The sequence below is a fragment of the Diprion similis genome, chromosome 6, assembly GCF_021155765.1.
Source record: "Diprion similis isolate iyDipSimi1 chromosome 6, iyDipSimi1.1, whole genome shotgun sequence".
Taxonomy (NCBI): domain Eukaryota; kingdom Metazoa; phylum Arthropoda; class Insecta; order Hymenoptera; family Diprionidae; genus Diprion; species Diprion similis.
In genome coordinates, this window is record NC_060110.1 from 551,808 (window position 1) to 573,420 (window position 21,613).

Sequence of the window (21,613 nt, forward strand, 5' to 3'; positions counted from 1 at the left end):
TTCACGTTTTCATTTCACTCATAAAAGCTTACCGTACCACTTCAACGCTCATTCAAAAATAGGCTTACTAAATTAATAACTCCTGGACGTTCGTATTTTTACTTGATTGTGCTCGTAATTTAGTATTATTGCCAGTATATTTCAAAAGTAAAACAGAGTGGTTAAAGTGCATATGTATACGTATATATATATATATATATATATATATATATACGTATACATATGCACTTTAACCACTCTGTTTTACTTTTGAAATATACATATGTGTATATATGTATATATATATATATATATATACGTATACATATGCACTTTAACCACTCTGTTTTACTTTTGAAATATACATATGTGTATATATGTATACGTATATATATATATATATATATATATATATATATACGTATACATATGCACTTTAACCACTCTGTTTTACTTTTGAAATATACTGTATATTTTTTTTTTTTTTTTTTTAATATACTTTTGAATAAATATATATATATAGTTGAAGCGAGAAGTAGGGTGCAGTCGGTTATTTTGAGACACAATAAAGAAAAATGTTCCTGCTCTCGGTATTGCGGTATCGACGACAGGGAAAGATCCTTATCCAACTTCTTGTTCCGTTGGTATTCTCCGTGCTGATTATTTCTCCGATGCTGCACCTCGACATTCACTCATTGAAGTCCTTGTACTGAGAAACCTATATGGCGATGGTCCTCATCCCTAATTCCCATACTGGGTCCATCAGGCTAGCGTGGTCCGTTACGATAAGCTTGCCGTCACGTTGCAGTCCATTGATAAGTCATGAGCGGTAATACAATCACGACTTGCTTGATAATCAAGTAGCTGGTATGATTTATTCGGTTCCAGTCTAATAAGATTCGACAGTAGGAGGCTTTTGACGTGTTTTTAGCACAGCCCTGTACGCCGTTGACGAAGTATTCAAGCGGTTGTAGCGGTATCTTGCTGATTTGGCTTCTGGCTTAGAAGTCTATGTAGTTGGAGTTTTTTGCTGTGCTTCACTTACGACTCTGTACACAGTTGAAATAGTTTTTTGACTGGTTGTACGTTCGTGTCGATCTGATTTGGAAGTTCTGCGATGCGGTTTTCAGTTTCCACGATACGATGATCTCAAACACAGTTCTCGTAGTATGATATACAAAGTAAGAAAATAAACAAAATAGTAGCTTACTCAATAACTTTCTTATAGTCTAAGCTACTCGGTACTTTGAAGTATTGTACCTTCCTCGTTTTTATCGCTTCTGGGTGGAGTTAGGAATGCGTTACTTTTGCCCTTGTGTCGGTGTGTGAAATACTGTACTTTTATAGTCGAACACTCGCATACATGTGGTTGTAATGTTTTGTGTTCCGCTTTGAGGCGAAACGATTCTAGGTCAGTAAACATTCGGTACGATAATCTCATTGTGTAAATATTGGATGTTGGTTGGATTGAATTTTGTGTACTCCACAAGTTGGGTCCATTTATTGAATCTACTGCAACCACAGTAATACAGTGCCATGAATCGTAGACACCTTCTGTGTGTAAACTGATTGCTGATTGCGATAGTCTGAATTCAATCAATTTTAATTGCTTACCACTGTAACGTGGCATTTCTCACGTTATTCGGAAAGTGGTCCAAGCAAGTGTTTCGGTCGCGGCCTGGGAGGCTTACAATTAGTAGTCAGAGCACACAGTGGAGAATTTTCACGAAAATGTGGCCACAAGTCACAAAACGAACTTTCCCATGCAGGTATGAAAACCCGAGGTATTGTTTAAGAACTAGTTTCCGTCCAAAGTCCTGGCTGCCCCGACGTTTTATTTTTACTAGAAACATAGTCTTTCAGATATTTCAGTTCAAAGTTACCCGTCATTCTCTTCTTGAAGCTAACTTTGAACACTTGTAACTCAACAGTGTAAAGTGATAATCAATTTTAACAAAATGGATACTCTTCTTCATAGACGGAGAGCTGGCTACATGAAATCGCTTGTCACCGATAACATGGTTTATGCCTACTTCAAAAGGGGTCCCCTTGGTGTAGCAAAGTTCAAATCGTGTTGGCTGCCAGCGTGGCTCCGTGGCTTAAAGCGGGGACGGACGGTCAAATATGTCAAATTTTGATATTAAAATTTTTTGTAAGATACATGGGTTATAATCATGAAAATAGCTTTTATTTATTATTAAGAAACGCGGAAAATCTGCTAATGGCTAAAGTGCTGGCTGTCAGCATGAAAGTGGCGTAAGATTTGGAAATGAAAAAACCATCACATACATCAATTGCGATTGATTGAATATTATATATATTTATTTAGAAAACCATATGCAAAATGGCAAACAAAAGAACCGTGGCTAAAACCGCGACAGACAGTTATCAACAGCGTGCTGTTTCTCGAGCGCTTTCAGCGAAATTTCACTGCATTTTCGATTTAAGTATAAAAAATTAAATGTAAGTACAAAAAATTCGTTTATTATTTTAAAGCTTAATAAATATGCCGATGTAAATTAATTTTTATAGATTGATTGTTATTTTCAATGCAATAAAAGTATAAAACGTGAATAATAACATAAATAAATAAAATAGAATTTAATAAATTGTCATGTTGATATTATTGTTGTTATAACCCAATTTTCATTTAAACGGTCAGTTCAGCGTCCAAGAAAAACAACAGTTTTACTTGACTTCGATCAATGCTACCAATATGAGGTTGTTAATGAGAACGTTTCATTCTCAATCAACGATAAATATACACTTGAGTGTCACGAAAAAGCTGATACAAAAGTTGTATACCTTGCATGTGGTATTGAATCAAAAGCTAATATTACAACAAAATGCTCCGATATGGATATATTAATTATAATGTTAGCTAATATGAATCATGCACAAGATGGTATTAAAATTTGGCGTTGTATCAAGAGCTTGGGGAATTATTTTGCAAATTAGCAGGATTTCACGCATTAACTGGATGTGATTTCAACCCGACAGTGTTTCGCAAAGGAAAGATACGGCCTTTACAAGTACTCAGAAAGAGCGAAGATTTCCAAAAAGCAGTCAACGAAATAGGCTCTTTCCCGTCCTTGAAAAAGTCATCTGCAATTTGTAGAGTTTCACAACTCTCGATTCAGTGAATAGCACTCGGTTTGCATTATTTTTGAAAAAATAGAGAGCAACAATCTAGATGAACCATTTCAAAAAAAAAAAACGGGTCGTCTGTAAAGTCGGTTTACGGACAATAATTTTACGTGATAACGTCATAAGAAAACATTGATGAAAAATTGCATACTTTTATGAATTGAATTGAATTATTATCACTGAATTATCATTATTTTGTATAATACAAAGAAGGAGTGAATCGAAAATTACAATTTTTCCGATAATTTTTTTTCGTGTCTCGCTCTCGCTTGCACGCTCGGCTCAGGCGGAACGTTACTATGAGTCATGCTTTTTCGTAAGTGCAGCCGGCGTTCATCGATTTATAAGACATTATCACGTCAAAAAAGTTACACAATTTTGATGCTTCATCATTCCACCCTTTCATTCGGAATTGACGTAACATCTGTTGAGATCGTGGTTTATTACAACAATATCGAGAAGCGCGTACAAGAAAGTACCAATATGTTCAAAGCCAGAGAATTGTGGGTAGATAATCACCGATGAAAAGTACATGTTCAAATGGTTTGATGGTCGGCCGTTACTAAGCACAGTGAAGGATGTGATTGATGAAGAGCCCATTGACGGTAAAATATTTTTTACACATGTCACAGAATTTTTTTTTTTAGCTTAAATACTTAAAAATTATAATATGTTCAAGGTGACGGTGCGAAAGTCGACTTGGAGGAAGACTCCGTTTGCGAGTGCGAGAATCTGCAATACTATGAGTTGGATATAAATAGTGAAGCCGAACAGCATATAAGCTACCGCTTTTGTTATACAATAAGAATATAAATATATGTAATATAAAATTGTATTTATGTATTTACATATAATCTAATCAGCTGCGAGCGTTCGCTGAAAGCATTCGAGCAACAGCGCGCTGTTGGTAACTATGTCTACCGCGATTTTAGTCACGATTTTTTGTCTGCTATTTTGCATAGGGCTTTTTAAATGAATAAATATAATATTGAATCAATCGGCATTGATGTATGTAATGATTTTCTCATTTCAAAATCTTACAGTGCTTCAGCCATTAGCAGATTGTCGGTCAACAATTTCTCACGTTTTTTAATAATAAGTAAAAGCTATTTTCATAATTATAACCCACGTATCTTATAAAAATTTTAATATCGAAATTTGACCTATTTTGCCGTACGCCCCCGCTTTAAGCCATGAGTTCACGCTGGGAGACAAAACGATTTGATCTTTGTATGATGAAAAGCTTTTTTCTGTAGCCAGTTCTTAGACTATCAACGTATGATGTAGACAATTTTGCCTATTCAATCAATCAAATACAATCGAAAAAAAATATTTTTCATCCACGTTTACGTTATAATCTAACGATTATCCTAAAAAGTGTCTTCGTTCGGAAATTGACTTTGCGTAGACTTTTAGTACGTAGTGCGGCGAGACCCGGTCCTTGTTCTTTTTTTAAATTGTAGCTTCGAATATCAGCTTTCGATGGTGTGTCACGGAGAGTGCGCTGAGGTATGAGGCGCGTTCCAGAGCATGTTTTGTAAGTGTATGCGTGTTCCGAGAAAACCCTCCGAGCTTGCGCGCTTACCCCTAGCTGCCTTACCCTATATACACGGAATAGGTCGCCTTGTTATTCTGATACTAGATTTGAAACATAAATATATTCTTCATGAAAATTCTGATACCTGATTTTAGCATATGTATTCAGAACGCCAAATCCTTATTTTAATGAATTATAACCAAATGCACAAAGGAGTCGCATATTTCTAATCTTATTTCCGATCACTATGCCATTTATAATTAATGCTAAATGCTATTCTTTCCTTGTAGATTCTGAAACTACCCTTATCATATTCCAACGGAGGGAGATCTTTTCAATAATGCAGAAGTACTTGGCCTTAGAGAGCAATGAAGAATTTGTTTACCATATTACCGAAGAATAATGATTTTCCTCGAAAATTTGGGAACCTATTTCCCATATTTTGAGTCCTGCATTTTGTCTCGTCTTCTAAATTTTGGTATCAGATTTATAATAAGTGACCCCGAAACACGGGCAAAGTAAATTTGCAATCGAATTTTTTCCGAAATTCTTGTTTTAACTAGCCTCATTGGAGACGCCATTTTGTTTTTCCAAATTTTGAGGTACTTGTAAAACGTATACCAAGTATATCAAATTTTCCGAAATTTCGGTGATACCCTGATTTATGGCCAGGCACGTTTTCGTGAAAATTCCCCACTGTGAAGCAGTCGCCCGGAAAGCCAAAGGTTGCAGGTTCAAATTCCGGTCCAGTTCAAGTCGTGAAATATTTTTTCTGGACCCACGAAAATGCACGTCACACCACTTATTGAGATAAAAACAGTTACAGCTGGTCGCCAAAGATATCATTTTCACTTTGCATTTAGGGATTCAAAAAATGAATCCAGCAGACTTCAAATTTTTGTGTAATGTCCAGTTTTTTTTTCAGAGTATTGGGTAAATCAGAATTTATTGCTTCGTATATTCAAATAAAGACGTCAGTTCTTGTATTTGACGTTTACACAACACGACTCGACTTTGACTTCGTGAATCTAATATTTTCCTCATTCTCATCAAATGAAAATTTGACGTGATTACGCCAGTGTTTCATTTTCATAATTATTCTGGGCAAATTGAAGTTACGTGATCGATCCCCGGTCAGATAATATTTAAAAATTGTCATTACGCTCAGCTGGAAATGTTAATTAAAGAACGGATGGTAATAAGAGCAACGGCTACTGTAATGAGCGGAGGCATTAAATACTGGTATTGAGAGGGATAGCCAATTCCAGTGACTGCCAGCGCTGTCCATCCTAGTATTCGGATTATAATCGCGATTGCTTGTGAATAGTAATCAGGTGTGCTGGGAGGAATCCATTTGATGCCCGTCGAACCACAACCAACTAAAATTATCCAGCAAGTCTTTAAGAGAGGATCTTCTGTGCTCAATTTGACACTGAATCTGAAAAAAGGTACGACTTGAGTCTAATGCACTCATCAATTTTGGTATACACAAAATTTCAAGATTATATCGGATTACAGATACTTGTAAATGATGGCAGCGATTTCATAAAATTACTTCCATAAACTTCAAAATATTTTACATTATTAGAATGACTTTTATGCATTCCAAGAGATTATCAGTGAATTGTATGATTTCATTAGATTGCAATGATTTGCTGTAATTTCCAGAGATCTCGAGGATTAGATACGAATTTCATGAAGTTTCAAATGATTTCGATGGATGGCGAATACCGGTATTCAAAATGATATTTTTTTATTATACAGTGTTCATGTTTCTCCCGAGATGATCATTTTGCATTAAGTACCAAAGAAATTTTTTTTTTTTTTTTCATTTATCACACTCGAAATGTTTTTAGGTTAAATTGAATACTGCTTAATTATCCCGTGGACAAACTGATTTTCTGATTTTGAGAGAATTATCGTTCATCCCAGAAATACTATTGCCAGAGAAATGATGCAATGCTTTTGCTACTTATGGTATATAACAATTAGTGACTCATTTTCATGTCCCCAGAGGAATGGCACACAAATCCGATGACGATATTTCTTTTTCTTAGGTGAGGTGTTTATGCGATATTCACTTTTTTATGTATCTGCTTCTGAGGAATGTTGTGAAGATCGATCAGTTGCAGAAAATATTTATGATTCTAATATACAAAAATTATAAATACGTTCCAAGCTTGCCATGGTGTAAAATGACCTGATTATAACGGGCGAGAGAACACAGAAAAATAATGGCTAACGTCATTTAAAAAAATCCTGTCACTGAGAACATTTTAAAATACTCTTAGCTAATATATTTTGGAAAAATCTGCAAATTTTTCGCAATTACCAGAGAAAAGCTTCATTACATGCAAAATTATCATTTTGGGTAAAATGTAATGATAATTACATTACCAGTGAAGCAGGGAAAAATTCCTTGCTCGTTTCAATCTTCGAGCTCACAAGAACAGTAACCCAGGTGTACTTTACTGATTTTCTGCATTCTGTGATATGTTTTAGGAATTATCTTTAGGGGTTACATCTCTTATTGTTTTGAGGGTAAACTATAAGAGTAGCCTTGACCTCTTGAAGAGCCGAAAAAGTACGTAAAATAATATGTGTCTAATGTTTTTTGATATACTGCAGCATGCATTGACGTAGAGGAATAAATAGAGCATGGACCCCCACTTGTATGTAAGTTGTTTAATCCAGCGAATGAGGAGGACAAGCGGGAGAACATTTACGCCCTCGCTCTGTCCGCGCATGCGTATAAATCTTTTTTTTAGTATTATTATGGCGACTGTTTCATTTAACTTTTCATTGGCCAGCTATATTCTCAATCACGCCTTTGGCCATCTAGGAACATTTCGTCCTAAGCTGTTTTTACCCACTTATGGGTGAGCGGAAATTCTAGAAAAATTGAGGTTGTTTTTTAGTATTCCGATAGCCATGATAATAAAATATTTAGTGATGTAATAAATAACAATAAAAAATCGAGTGGAGTGACCATTTTACTAAAACAATCTATATCTCGGATCTAAAGCGTTGAAAAAAATATTCTAGGGATTAACATTCGAAAATATGTTCATTCAAATAAACCTGATGGTATTGATCCTGGCTTAAAAAACCTGTTTATATATAGCTGTCTGAAAAGACGGTATTTTTTAGCTACAAATTGCAATAAAATTGAAGTATTATTCAAAGAATAAACTTTTTATTAGAAAAAAAATTTAATTCTTATTTATAAAGAGTAAATTTTAATGTGAGGAGATCTAGAAGAAAATGTTTACAGAAAAAAATCATAAAATTTATATGAATAATGAGCCTCTTCTTCACATCCACTCTTCTCTGCTAAGCTTACTTCATCATACGTTACTGGTGGATGATGCCGCAAAAGGTAACAACTTTGGTTAATTTTATCCTCCATATTTTCAAACATACCTATTTTTTTTCGTATAGATCACTGTAAATGATTTTTTTTCAGTTGGTTAATGCTGTTAAAAATTTCAAATTTAATAAGGAAATACAAAGTTTACAAAACTGTTACTCACGCAAAAACCTAACGTCGTTGGCTACCTAGGACGAATTCGTTCTCTCGCTAATTTGAAACGCCCACTGTACAAGAATGGCTGCACGAAAACTAAAGCGCTTTGCACTTTGCAATTTGCAGCTTTGCGCTTTGGCATGAGGCCCTGTGGTGAGAGAAATTTTTTTAGGGGGTGGTCCGAGGAAACCCCCATGCACCACGCGCGAGATATCGAAGTTGGTGAAAGTACGAGTTGACGAATTTGTCCTAGGTGGCTATCGGAGGGTCAACAAGGAAGTAAGCACGCTATAATCGATTGTGAATTCTCACGAATTTTACAATGGTGAAATTACCACTGAAGTTGAGGCTCGTGTTGATAATTACCACTACGATTACCATTGGATCGGTAATCAGCACTGCGGTTACAATTGGGTCGATTATTATCACTGCGGTTACCATTGCGGTCGGTAACTCATACGTACACACTCACTAACACATCAGATACTGACATATTGTATTAACTACTAATGTTAATGCTTCAAATGACGAGTGACCGCGGTTTAATTTTTTTTTTTGTCCAAAGAAATCTGTAACCGGTATTGTCGAGAAAATATTTCAACAAATCATAAGTAAAAAATGCAAAGAAATTTTCCCCAAGAAATTAAAATCGTACGCAACAACCTCAAACTTCTTCTCAACAAGAGTATACACCTACGTCTGCCAAACCTTCATGAATTTGCTGCCTCCTCGGAAAACAACCTCAAAATGGTACACTAGTGTTGATGGAAATCGAGGCATTACTAAACAAGCTCTAAATGCTGTTCAATAGAAGGAAGTTAAAAGTAAAACAGTAGGGAAAATTTTAAACTTTAATTTGACTATCGATGAAATATCAATAAAAAGAAACTAAATGTAATAGAACACTGACTATGTTGATATAGTAACAAATGTCAATAGTTGTGACCACCCAATAGCTTCTTATGCTTCAGTTTCTTCGCTCATGTGTGGCCACTGGAAAATTTCAATTGCCTATCATTCAATTAAAGTTGTGACTGAACGGGCTAAAGTAAAAGTAAAGTGCAGCGACAATGTTTACTTGAATTGCATAATACTGAATCCCAATTGATTGGGGTAACAGTAGGTAATGTACCGAATAAAATTGCAATGCTTAATTCCATGGGTGCAGAGCTCAAACATTTCTTTTCACATTCAGTCACAAATACCTATAAGAATACACATTCTTTTGGGTGCTTCTCACACGATAAAGTTGGTCAAAAATGCATTTTCAAACCTGCATATCTCAATAGACGACAAGGATGATAATATAAACTGGGAATGCCAAGAACGATTGGTCAAATTTCAGTAAAAGAGGCCCGCCATGCTGGTATTAAGATTCGCCAACGTCACCACTGATTTGAAAAAGGGAAGTTGACGGTTTCTCACGCAGTTGAAATTTTGAGCACAAGTGTGGCCAAAGCTCTGACTTTTTGTTGTAGACTTGCAACTTACCGAATTCGAAAACTCCACAGCTACGCTACATTTTGTTTGACTATCAATAACATTTTGGACATGTTGAGTAGTAGAAATTTGTTATGTAAAAATCCCACACAAGTGTGTGTACGTAGTGAAAATTTAGGAAAAGTTTGAAACAAAATTTCGGATTTGGTTTTGGCTCTAACCACCTTGCAAGGACCAGACGGATCCATATCATTTTCAAAAAGAAAAACAGGTTTTATTGTATTGATTGTGTGTTTACAAAGTATTGTCGGAATTAGTAAAATACTATTTCAAGGTGAAAACATGCGATATATAATGAGGGTGAAGTTAGTAACATTATTATCACGATGCAAGCTTAGGAAAAGTGGTTAATTCGGACCCTTAGCGATGTCCGAAATCTAGTAAATAATGATAAGCAAAACATACTCTTATTTTGAAAAGCCAGCGCCTTCAAAACCATGGTGAAATTGCGCAATAATGATTTCTTCCCTGATGTTAATATTACTAACTTCAGTCTCATGATACTCAAATCCCTCTGTTAGGCAATTCAAAAATGGCTACAAAAGATTCTTTGCGCGAGCTGTTATACAGGCTTCGGAAAATGCTAGCAGCCCACATATTGAGCAGACTGTAGTTTTACACATAGATAACAGTTCTGCACAAGCAATAGGGGACGCTGACAACATTTTTGAGCATGATTTCAGTATTGACATTGACGATTACGGTTACTATAACATATTCTGTAATTTGGAATAAATTGTATGGAATACTATATTCTATGATGGGAATCTAACTGAATATGCATAAGACATTGGCATAAATAAGTGGTTTCGTGGTTCGAAAACTGAAAAAAATTGTGAAAAACACCTTCTGCGTGAACAGTTTAATCTGCGGTGAAAGTCCATCGTAAGTACAAATAGGAAGTGTAGGGGCAGACTTTTAACCGCTTCAGCAGATGGCCTTGGTGTATTTTGATTACAGAAAAAGTACTCAAGACTCATGATAATATAACGCAAGAATCACGAAGAAATGTTCCGTCTATTTCTCTACGCGCATGGCAACTTATCACAAAATTAAGAAAATCAGTGAGTCACAGCTCGGGTACTTTTCTCGTGAGTACTAGTTGTTTGCTACCCGATGTGCTGGAGTTTGACACTCGAGTCAACTTAACTAAGAGAGCCTTGTTCCTTTAAGTCGACAGTAGGAATGTATTCTCCACTTCTCTTTAAGGTGCATATAAAGACCCGTTGTACACCTCGAAAACGCGGGGATGCAAAACTCCTATACCGCTCAAGCGATCAGAGTGAAACTTGGGCAGTAAATGCCTTATTTTGGCAAAAAGTGGAGCGTCTTTTTACTTTTTCAAAGTTTTGAAAAAAAAATTACAGATTAGTTACCACCTACAGAAATTGGCCAAATTTTCACAGTTCCACTGAATTGATCGAACTATCCGATATGATGCCACTCGGCGGTGATGAAACACACATTTTGAGCCCAGTCCCATGAGATTTGATGCTGAATTGACGAAATGGCAGCTAATCTGGTTTTCGATTACGAAGAACAGCGAAATCTCATTTTGGTGACATTTGTTACCGACCTTTCATGCATGCCAGTAATTTCTTACCGACATTACACGCATACATTACCGGCATGCGCGTAATATCGGTAACAAAGGTCGCCAAAATGAGATTTCTGTGTATTTCGTAATCGAAAACCAGATCAGCTGCCATTTCGTCATTTCACAATCAAATCTCATGGGACTGGACTCAAAATGTGTGTTTCGTCACCGCCGAGTGGTATCATATCGGATAGGTCGATCCATTCAGTGCAACTGTGAAAATTTGGCCAATTTTTGTGAGTGGTAAACAATCTGTAAAATTTCTTTCAAAATTTTGAAAAAGTAAAAAGACGCTCCACTTTTTGCCAAAATAAGGCATTAACTGCCCAAGTTTCACTCTGATCGCTTGAGCGGTATAGGAGTTTTGCATCCCCGCGTTTTCGAGGTGTATAACGGGTCTTTATATGCACCTTAAAAACTCCATGATACTTACAAAATGCCATTTCTGAATAATTCATGAATCACTCTACGTTATGAAATAATTTCGTATATAACGGGTTAATTCATCACCTGTAATTCTTGGCCCATGTGAGGACTGAAGGTATGGCAGGAATGGCAGCGATGCACCACGTTAGAAATAGTATCAACTGAAATACAATCTGCTTTCCATCCGTATGAGTGTCACCTTGAATCTGCTCCCCACTACTCGGCTTCTTTGTTTTATCTCGAAATCTATTGATGAAATTAGATCGCAGCGAGGCTAATAACAGTTCTTCCAGATAATCTTCATATATTCTTGTGAGCTTGAGGAATTGTAATCCAACGAAAATGAACATGGATAAAGCTCCGCACGTGACAGGTACCATAGACAATAATATTGTAGGAGCAATCAGAGGTAATTGATTTAAGGCTCCTATCAACCATTCTGACCACATCGGCGAAAACTTCAGAGCGCGGGTTAAAAACCTGAGGAATGACACCAATTAATTATAGGAGAAAATATTCACTGTGGTGGGGGGGGGGGGGGGGGGGGGGGTACACAGTAGAAAGCCGCCAGTATCTATTTTTTCGCAAAAAAAAAAATTCATTTTTCATGTGCTGTTATTGACAGACTCTAATGAGTTTTTCCTTTTTTGTCTCCTATTCAAGGCACATGATACTATAAATAATGGTATTCAGACTGTATTTAGACCTATTGAAACGTTAGATAGTTATTGCATTTCATTAGAAATTTGCATCAAGACTTGCTTGAAAGAGTAAGCGAGTTTTTGACGTAAACCAACACACATGATGATTTAGTAAAGAGAGTAAACCACGAGCCTTTTACATTCCGGCATTTCTGACAAAATTATATTCTCCGACTTTATAAGTTTATATCATTTGTTTCAGTGTAGTAGCATACATCACACGTCCGTGTACAGGACGCAACGATATCTATGAGAGCTGATTAATTTAATATTCATAAAAATTCCTCCAATTTCATTTTAGCACTCTAATTTAACATCGATAAAAAAATGGTCAAACTCAGCAGGTTGAGTAACTGACTTAAGCATGAGCAACATGGGCCTATTAGTCGGCGAAATCGTACCCAGACAATATTTTTGTCTTCGAGGCAAGGGAGACACCTTGCTTGGAACGAGATATGATATGTCATACTCTGTCGTGTCAAATAACGAATTCAAATTATGTTGTTACAATGACTCGCAGCAGTCATTAGTCATCATTCAGTTAACAGAAAAAGTTTTCCAAGGCCTCCTGAATCACTCAATCGATTGCGTATATCTACTTAACCTAGAAAATTCGCCTTACCTACGTAACCCCCATAAGCCACGGTAAACAGCTGAAGCTTAAAGTGGCCAACATGCATGAAAAGACGACAAAATCCACGCGTGTGCAGTAAGACACTCAATTTGTCTCAAATCTGAAACTTTGATCATTCTTTCTTGCCATAATTAAATCACTGGATATCTTTCTTCTACCGTTATAACCATTTGCGGAAAGATGAGTCTTAACTTAGCTTTCTGCTGCGCATGCACTCGATAAATCATTGAGCGATTAAAAGTATTATTAAAACTGGTATCAGTGTACACATACAGAATTTGATTCTGCGACAGCCAATTTCCCTCCCTAGTCGATACGTTGGCTATAGAAAACTTCTGCTCTTAACACGCCGCGCCACGCATGCGTTAAGCACGAACGCGCTGCGAACTGAAATTCTCCATTGTTAACGTAATCGACTTGGCACAAAAATGATCTATCGCAGAATCTATTTCTGTACTTATGTGTATGTGCATGCTTGCTTGAATACAAACCGTTGAGCCATGTTGTACACCGTTGATCCAAATATTACAACAGCGCAGCAAATGACGACTGCAAATATCTGTAGAAGAGCTAAGGACACAAATCCTTCTGGACCAATGCCAATACCGACGCATAAAGCTAACGTGACCACAGTGGTGATGGTAGATTTGAACAATCCTGCTTCGTGATCTAGTTGTGTTGCTAAAGCAAGCAGTAGTAATCCAGCCATGACCCCATAAAGATTTGGCCAACGATCTCTCACTGCAGTGCTTAGGGTTTCTATGTACCCACCACTGAACACTTCAATAGTATATCTACATTTTGGATCTAATGTGAATTTCAGCTTGAGAGGTACATTGCCAACACCTTTGCCTCCATCCACCGCATTTTTTGTTTGCACTTTTAGTGTCTTTGGCATCAGATTTCTGAAATGAAATATTGTTGTTTGGAGTTATCATTGAAAAAATCTTATATACGAACTGTCTAATGTAACTATTTTGTGTATTTAAACACGAACTAATCAATCTTATCAATACCACATTATAGTCTAGTGACCATTGAAAATACGATGCAGAGAATCACTGTAGGTATACAGAACGATATTCAACATTCAAACCTTTATTATATTCCGAAACAATTAGGAACCGGATACCTTTCAAGATAGTGGAGGTCTGGTTAATGGGCCACTAATGTGGTTGTAACTGTGGTACATAATACGCGTGTACGAACTACAAAACAATAGTAAAACCATTTTCAATACGCACTTATTAACACTGTACGTCGCGTCGCCAGAATATAATGCAATGAGATATGCATTTCGAACTTGAGTATATTCGAACGTACTATTGTTCTTTGACTTGGAAAATAAACGGCCTGCAGTTTACTAATAACCTATTTCGATAATGCGATAGGCAAGCAGATTTTTGGCTTGGTTATTTTGAACAACCAGTTTTTCGGTGTAGGTCTCTGGAAAAAATATTATAGATAATAGGTCAGGTTCTTAGTTTAGTCGTTAATTTTCCAATTCCCTAAAAAACAACATCAAATTAGCTGAACAAAAATTTCCCCATATAATACGAAAAAATTCTATCAGTATCATATTTCTCCTACTTAAAAAAATCTGTCGTCACGATTTGTTTCGTTCGTTTTTGAAAAATGCCCTACCAGCAATGATTGTCAAATTTGCTGAAAGCTGAGAAATTACTAAAACTTCTGTATTTCAATCCGATCATTTTGGCACACGACCCATGATGGTAATCAATCTCTTTTAGACGTCGAGCCACCAAGGACATTTTTTATTTTATCGAACCATGAAAAATAATGTATTTTGTTACAAGTGCAGAAAGTAAGCGATTTCCGATGAGTGTGAAGTTTGTAGCTTGAGCCGTAAAGGCGAGTGTTATAATCGCACAAGTAGATACTAGTATATGAACGCAGTACGATCCCCCAAACGGACCCGAAGCAACACATGCTATTTTTTTCCAAACCCTGTGAAAGTAAGTTTGATTCAAGAAGCACAGAACGTGCCATTGAGAGCGCGTAGACTTCGGGTGAATTAACTCACGCTGAATAAAATAATTCATAAAAATTAGTTATTCGGAGGTACGTATATGCCAAACAAAGCCCTAACGTGTACAATACACGATTTCAATTGTGCGCATCCACGAACGTCGATTTCGTCACCGGTCTTTACCCTGTGAATTTTGAAACCCATCTTGAAAATTCCTAAACTGACTTTAGTGAACCAAGAAAAAACATTTCGTCCTTGAAACAGAACATTTTCACGTAAAATTTAGAGTGGAAGGACGTGTCATTCTAATCTTTTGATCGCTAAATTCATATCTGTACAAAATCTATTATCAAATTTTGATTGTAACGTGGCATTTTGGAATGGCCCGTTACAAGGCCAAAAATCTAAAGGAAACTATCATAAAACGCGTCCCTGGCGGGGTACTCCGAGAAAACTCGATACAACACAGGCGATAAATACTAGTTACTAATATTTTCTGTATAAATTCTGTAATCCCGCGCTTCGGCGCAAGCTAACCAGGTACCAGGACGACCACAACCACGATCATTGAGGGATAAACACATTTCTTTGATTCACCGAGAGATCAACATCTACCGAAAACTACAGTTCCATCTACCGACGAATTCAACTACCGTTCCGTAATTATAAACCTCCCGTACAACTTTGATTGCCAACTCTTTCGGATGCCGTAAGGTCGACATCAAGGGCAGACCGCAGCCTGTCGTCCCCCGACTTACCGGCCAGGTGCCGGGTCGAACTCAAAACACTACGTCCAGAATTGATAGAGCCCTCGTTCTGAGGATCGACGCAGCCTTCCTATCAGTAAGGGCTACAATCAGTATGAGTCATGGGCCACGGACATTGAGTTGCTGTAAGCCGCCGTGCGACTGCATGGTCTCCGTGATATATCGTGGGCAGAAGGCCATTGCCTATACGAAGAAGCCGGTGGAGACAAACAACGAGGAGTTGCACTCCATCCGGTATCCTTCCGGAGGTAGCCTACGTACCTGCCTTCATCAAGGAAACCCCCAGTGATAGGCAACCTGGACAGTATAACTAAGCAGCCGGAGAAGAGTACGTGTTGGTATCAACTACGCATCATCTAGCGGTAATCATCGACAACGCGTAGCCGATATTCGCCACAGGGGGATGACCCAATTATGGTGGGGAAGGAATGACCAATCAAGGGGAGGAAGAATCACCTGACGACAACGGCGAGATCGCTGATCCGAACTTCGAACTCTGGCTATTCTACGCTCAACCCGCCAGGAAACATGTCGTATCCTCACTCTCGTGCCAAGATTCTCTCTAACCTTCCTTCTTCCGTTTCCTTTCATCGTTTATAGTTCATTCTATCGCTACCATTCTATCTTTTCGTCCTCTAGCGTTTTGATCTACTGCTTAGCTTCTTCCTTTCAGTGAATTCAACTCCTTCCTTTCTTCCACTTTTTCTACTGTTAAGTTTAATTTAAATTAAAATCAGTGTCCCTTAACACCGTCACCGACTAAGGTAAAGCTTTTGCCTCTATATAGTATCGTTACAAAGTTGCTCTTATTTCTGTTGCACTAATCGTATCTTAATTAATGTTTTGGTTGCATCAAATGATGCCAGTATCGTTGTGAATCATGGTCCACGGACATTGAGGTGCTGTAAGCCGCCATGTGACTACATGATTTCGTTGAGTAATTAATTTCCGAAAACTTATCGTTGAGCGACCTCGTAACTACCGAATGAATATCTTTTGTATTTCTGATTTTCTCTGCTTCTCGTAATTTTATTCTAGAATTGCCTTGTGATTTCTAGCATTACTTACTATCGCTACCTTTATTTTCTGTACTAGTATTGCCTACCGCTTTTGTATCGTATCGCTTGTTTTATTTTATTTGCTTTGTGCATGAAATTTTGTATCGTAAATCAAGCTACTTGGAATACAGCCGAGCGTAAATTAAGCCGCTAAATACTACCGCACCTTTGTTTCTATCGCTTATTATTGATTTTGTATTTTTTGTTACCTCGTAATATTTTCTTGTTTTTCGAATATCGTATTTCTTTGTTATCTTAAGTTGCTTATTGTAATCAGGTGTATTTAGTGTATTACTTTTATCTTGCGAACCCTTCTCTGAATTTCTCACTCTCGCATAATTTTTGTATTCTCTCGGTATTGTAATTTTGAATTTCCTTGTTAATTTAAACTCGTAATTTTGACCGTTATAAATTATCGATTCAACTATTGTGAATAATATTCTCTCGTCTAAGCTACCGATCTGTGAAATCTATTAAACCATGTCAATCTCTCTCATTATTTACCGTTTATTGTAAATTCTATATTATGTTCTTATCACTACCGTTCTCAGCTAACGTCAATTCCGTCAACTACTGTTTTCCGATAAAGTTTCGCTCTCGCTTTAAATTAACAAACTAATAATTCTTGTAATGTCGTTCGTCGAAAACTTGGGTAAAATCAGGTCGCCCAGTGACGTCTAGCTTAAGTAGTCTTTTTGCATTATATCGCTTATCCCAACCTACGCTTAATTTTCCTTTTGTTGACTGTCACCTTTGTTCAAGCTAGTGTTCAACTTTGATCTATCAAAAATCTTGTAAACCGCTCTCGTTCACTAATTATTTATTGCTATCTTTCATAACCAATTTGACTAATCTAAAGCTTGTGAACTGATTGATAATACATGACTGATTGACTTGCCAATTTCTTTGATTCGAGCTTATTCCTTGATTTCTTTACTTCCCTTATTTCCTTAATTATTGTAACTACCTTGGATACCGCCACTCTACCAGTTCGTGTGAGTACCTGAACCTAGCCAGCCATACAACGGGTTCTATAATTATTATTACCGTATCGTATCTTTTCCTTTTTGTTTAAAAATTGACGCTGAAGCGTCTGGCGCCCAACGAGTACCTTTTGTTATCTTTAAATACCGTATCGCATAATTATAGAATCGCGCCAAAGTGTCAACGGTAAGTCCTCGTCAGAGGGTAACAGAATTTAACGTTACAATATATATAAACATCGATCATGAGCAAAATGATATTGCTCCTCACTTGATATACATACAGGTAAGCACGCGTGCCCACGTTAATTATTTTCGAATTAGTGTTAATGATCATTATTATATTGAGGTAGGGAATTGAATCAATCGAATATTATTTAGCTAAGATAGCAAAAAATAATGATTTTTAATTGTGTATCTTTATTAAAAAAATAAGTAGAAGTTGAGGATCAACATAACCTCACAAACTCATTACACATTTTTGGCGAAGACGGCTTCATCAAAGAAAAAACGCGGATAGTGTGATCTCTGCGAAATTCTTACACGTAGACAGCCTCAATGTTCGTTTTTTTTTAATTTCATAGAATTGTTTGGAGAAATATTAGTTAAAAATTTGAAGGGTCCAATTCTTGCTCTAGTATGTGTTTACTCCTCTTAAGTAAAATAAGTTTAATCATTGTCCGAGCAATTAATTCAATTGAACAACTTGAATTTGTCGATAATATTAGCAATTGACGGTCCTTCGTTTGATGGGTAAAGTGTGCGCTGTGCCACACTGCCACAGTGGCAGCTGTGCTAACAGGATACAGCAAAAGGAGCAAGCAGTCCGACAAGTATCACTATTCAAGACACCCGAGGTTATGACAAGATAAGACAAGATGTGCTTACGGATACTTATATCCTGTATTTTTAGAGCCCGAAAAAGCGGAAGCAGTGGAGTAATCTCCTTGGTTGTCATCTGCCTGATTCAGGATTCGTTTGCGAGCTCCACTTTTTGGACCAAGATATTTAAAAAGTTGATAGTGTATTACTATCAGATGGCACAAAACATGTAATACCCCGTATTCACTGGCTACTAAGCTCAAATGCCTTACCAGTCAGGAATGCGGATAGGAAAACGCATATAATAAATGATGATGCCGTTCAAGAAAGCAGTGACAACGGCGGAGGATCTATAATAGCCGATAAGAGATAAGAGGGTATACTAATTTTAAACGATACTTTAAATGATTTCTAGATTTAAGGTAAGTCTCTGGTGGTCAGGAAAATTTGCGATTTCGAAATATATGTTTTTTATATAATATGAATTCAACAACATCGTTTGTACATGTGACATTTTTTCTCTCTTTATGACTATTATACGCTCGGAAATGCGACAAAAATGAATATTTATTTGAAAAATAGGAAGAAAAAAACCATGATACTAGTTACAGTACAACGTGTTAAATAAGTTGCGCAGCAGAGTCTCGACGCCAAGTATTAGAAATATTAAAAAAGAAACTTCAGCAAATTTACACGCGACTCTATGCCGCACTCTTATTGCTTATATACTCCAAAATGCCGGAAATTGCATTAAAATTAAAATTATATCTATTATGGTGATGTTGAAGCATTTCCTCTATGAAATAGATGCATAATAATAATAATGCGTACATCTGTCTCTGCCTAGTCTTTCCACCACTTGTTGGATCTTTGCGTTATCAGCGCCGTTCAGCGTCAGCCTGCGCAAGCCTTATTGTACGGATTTTTGATACCGGATCAAATGTACAGAGATTGGACTCCTGTACTCTAATCTCCATGGAGCAGACGACACGCCGGGGTTGCGTTTGCAATACGGCTGGGCGAGGAGTCTTGACTTGTATTCGGACAGCTCAGGAGCGCACGTTTTCACGTTATGAAAGGAAAAGTAATAGGAGCACGGTGCGAGTGTCTGCGGTGAAAGTGTAAACTGACGCAGAACCCCAAGAGACGAACAAAAGGTAAAGTGATCATAAAATAATCGTTGATTCATTATGAACCTTCCCGATCTTTCCCGAAATTTGCTAAACTTCGATTGCCGGGAGCCGTCCAAACCGCGAGCACAGCCGATCACGTGGCCAAGATAAGGTGACAAAATAGAAAATTTCCTTCCTGGCACCCAATTACAATTGTATGTACATAGATATATTTCGTCAAACACAGTGAGGTAGACAGGCACCCATTTGTCCAGTATATCAATTTCGTGTACAGCTGTCGCCTGTTTGAATTTTGTGTTATAATTAATATATGTACAATGTACTATTAATAATTATTAAAAAAAATAACATATCCCCACGTTTCCGTCGAAAGGAAGATCGTTTGCCATCATGGGTCTTATACCAAAGTGATCACAATGAAGAGCAGCACTTTTCAGATTTTTTAGATTTTACAATTTTTTTAAATATACCTACGGGTACCGTTATTTTCTACAATTGCAGCAAAATTGGTCATGGTGACGGTGCGACATTATGTAAAAACGATAGAACACAGTGACTTACGAAATGAGGCTAACAATGAAACTTGAACTTATCAGAACTAAAATCTTCGGAATTCGCTGCTGACGCCGGGATAACTGATTGTTATCCTCAAAATGGATAACATTCAAGAATATGACTCTAAGATATGGTACAGTTATCAAATACCTTTAGCACAATAGACGAATATAATTGGACAAAATACCTGACATGGAAACTCCTCGGAAACTTAAACAAGCAAAATCTAATACTTGAAAAATATGCAAAGAATAAAGGTGAGAAGGTGACTTTAGTATATGCATGCACTTAAATAGAGAAAAGAAAGCTTACTCATATGCAAAGTGCCGAACTTGACTGATACCATTAGAGCATGGCTCGAGAAGCTCAATTGTTGCGTGATGGCGATGATTCTGTTGTTCGCACTGGACGTTGATTACTTTAAGCAACACGGAATCTGTATCGCTGGCCAGATCCACTTCATATCTAACATCTCCAATGTTAGATTCTATTGTGCCTAATTTTCCGAAACCCCAATACGCCGCCATAGGTTGATTTTGGAATTTTAATATTCTGTCACTCTTTCGATGAAGGTCTACATCAATGGATAGCCCTTTATGAAAAATAGAGGATGGTATTCTGATGACGATGTGTGTCAAGCGTTGCGTCTTTAGCTCCACCAGATCCAAGTCTGCTGTCTTTTTCTTATATGTGCCATCCGGTATTATTCTACTTTTGTTCGTCAAATTCCAGCCCCATTCACTGTTGACAATTCAAAGTTCACGAAGTTAAAAAATAATTATATAAATCTTTAATTTATGACTTAGTTTTTGGACTACATATACTGGTTATTTACAGTCGAACACTCCTCTAAAAGTGAAATAGATTCTCGGAATTCTTATTGAGATGCTCGGTGAACTGCAGTGACAGTATGTGTTCAATATTCTGATGAGTTTTGCAAATGCAAGAGCTACACGCTTCTGATGCCTGACCGAAAAACCACTGTATTGAGCGAAACTCACCAAATTTTGAGAAACCAAGTTTATCATCTAGAAATTTCTGTTTGAGAAGAATGTGAGCTTCTTTCGAGTTAAGGGGCATCTTAAGTGTGACACTTTGAAGAGATTATTTTTTACTTTTCATTTTTCGACCGTCTATACTTTCAAGAATAACATACTAAAATTCAAGTACGAATTTCGAATAGTTTTTGAATTACAGACTTCTAACGAGCAAACGAAGCTGCGTGTAGCAGAGTATCGTCATCGGGCTGACTCAAAAG

At 37.0% G+C, this 21,613-nt stretch overlaps 1 protein-coding gene across 3 annotated transcripts in view; it reads right to left on the reverse strand.

The window, feature by feature from the left end:
- Window positions 1-5,447: 5,447 nt before the first annotated feature.
- Window positions 5,448-21,613, reverse strand: part of LOC124407064 (GPI inositol-deacylase) — an 88,125-nt gene continuing 71,959 nt past the window's right edge. For 2 of the 3 annotated variants that reach the window (XM_046882875.1, XM_046882874.1), the window contains 4 exons: window positions 20,668-21,096; window positions 13,539-13,952; window positions 11,797-12,192; window positions 5,448-6,101 (listed from right to left, as the gene is read on the reverse strand). In XM_046882875.1, coding sequence (XP_046738831.1) covers window positions 5,828-6,101; window positions 11,797-12,192; window positions 13,539-13,952; window positions 20,668-21,096 — 1,513 coding nt within the window. In that variant the 3' untranslated portion in view covers window positions 5,448-5,827. Of the gene's footprint in view, window positions 6,102-10,728; window positions 10,892-11,696; window positions 12,193-13,538; window positions 13,953-20,667; window positions 21,097-21,613 lie in introns of those variants that run through there. The other variant, XR_006929280.1, reaches the window with a different exon arrangement.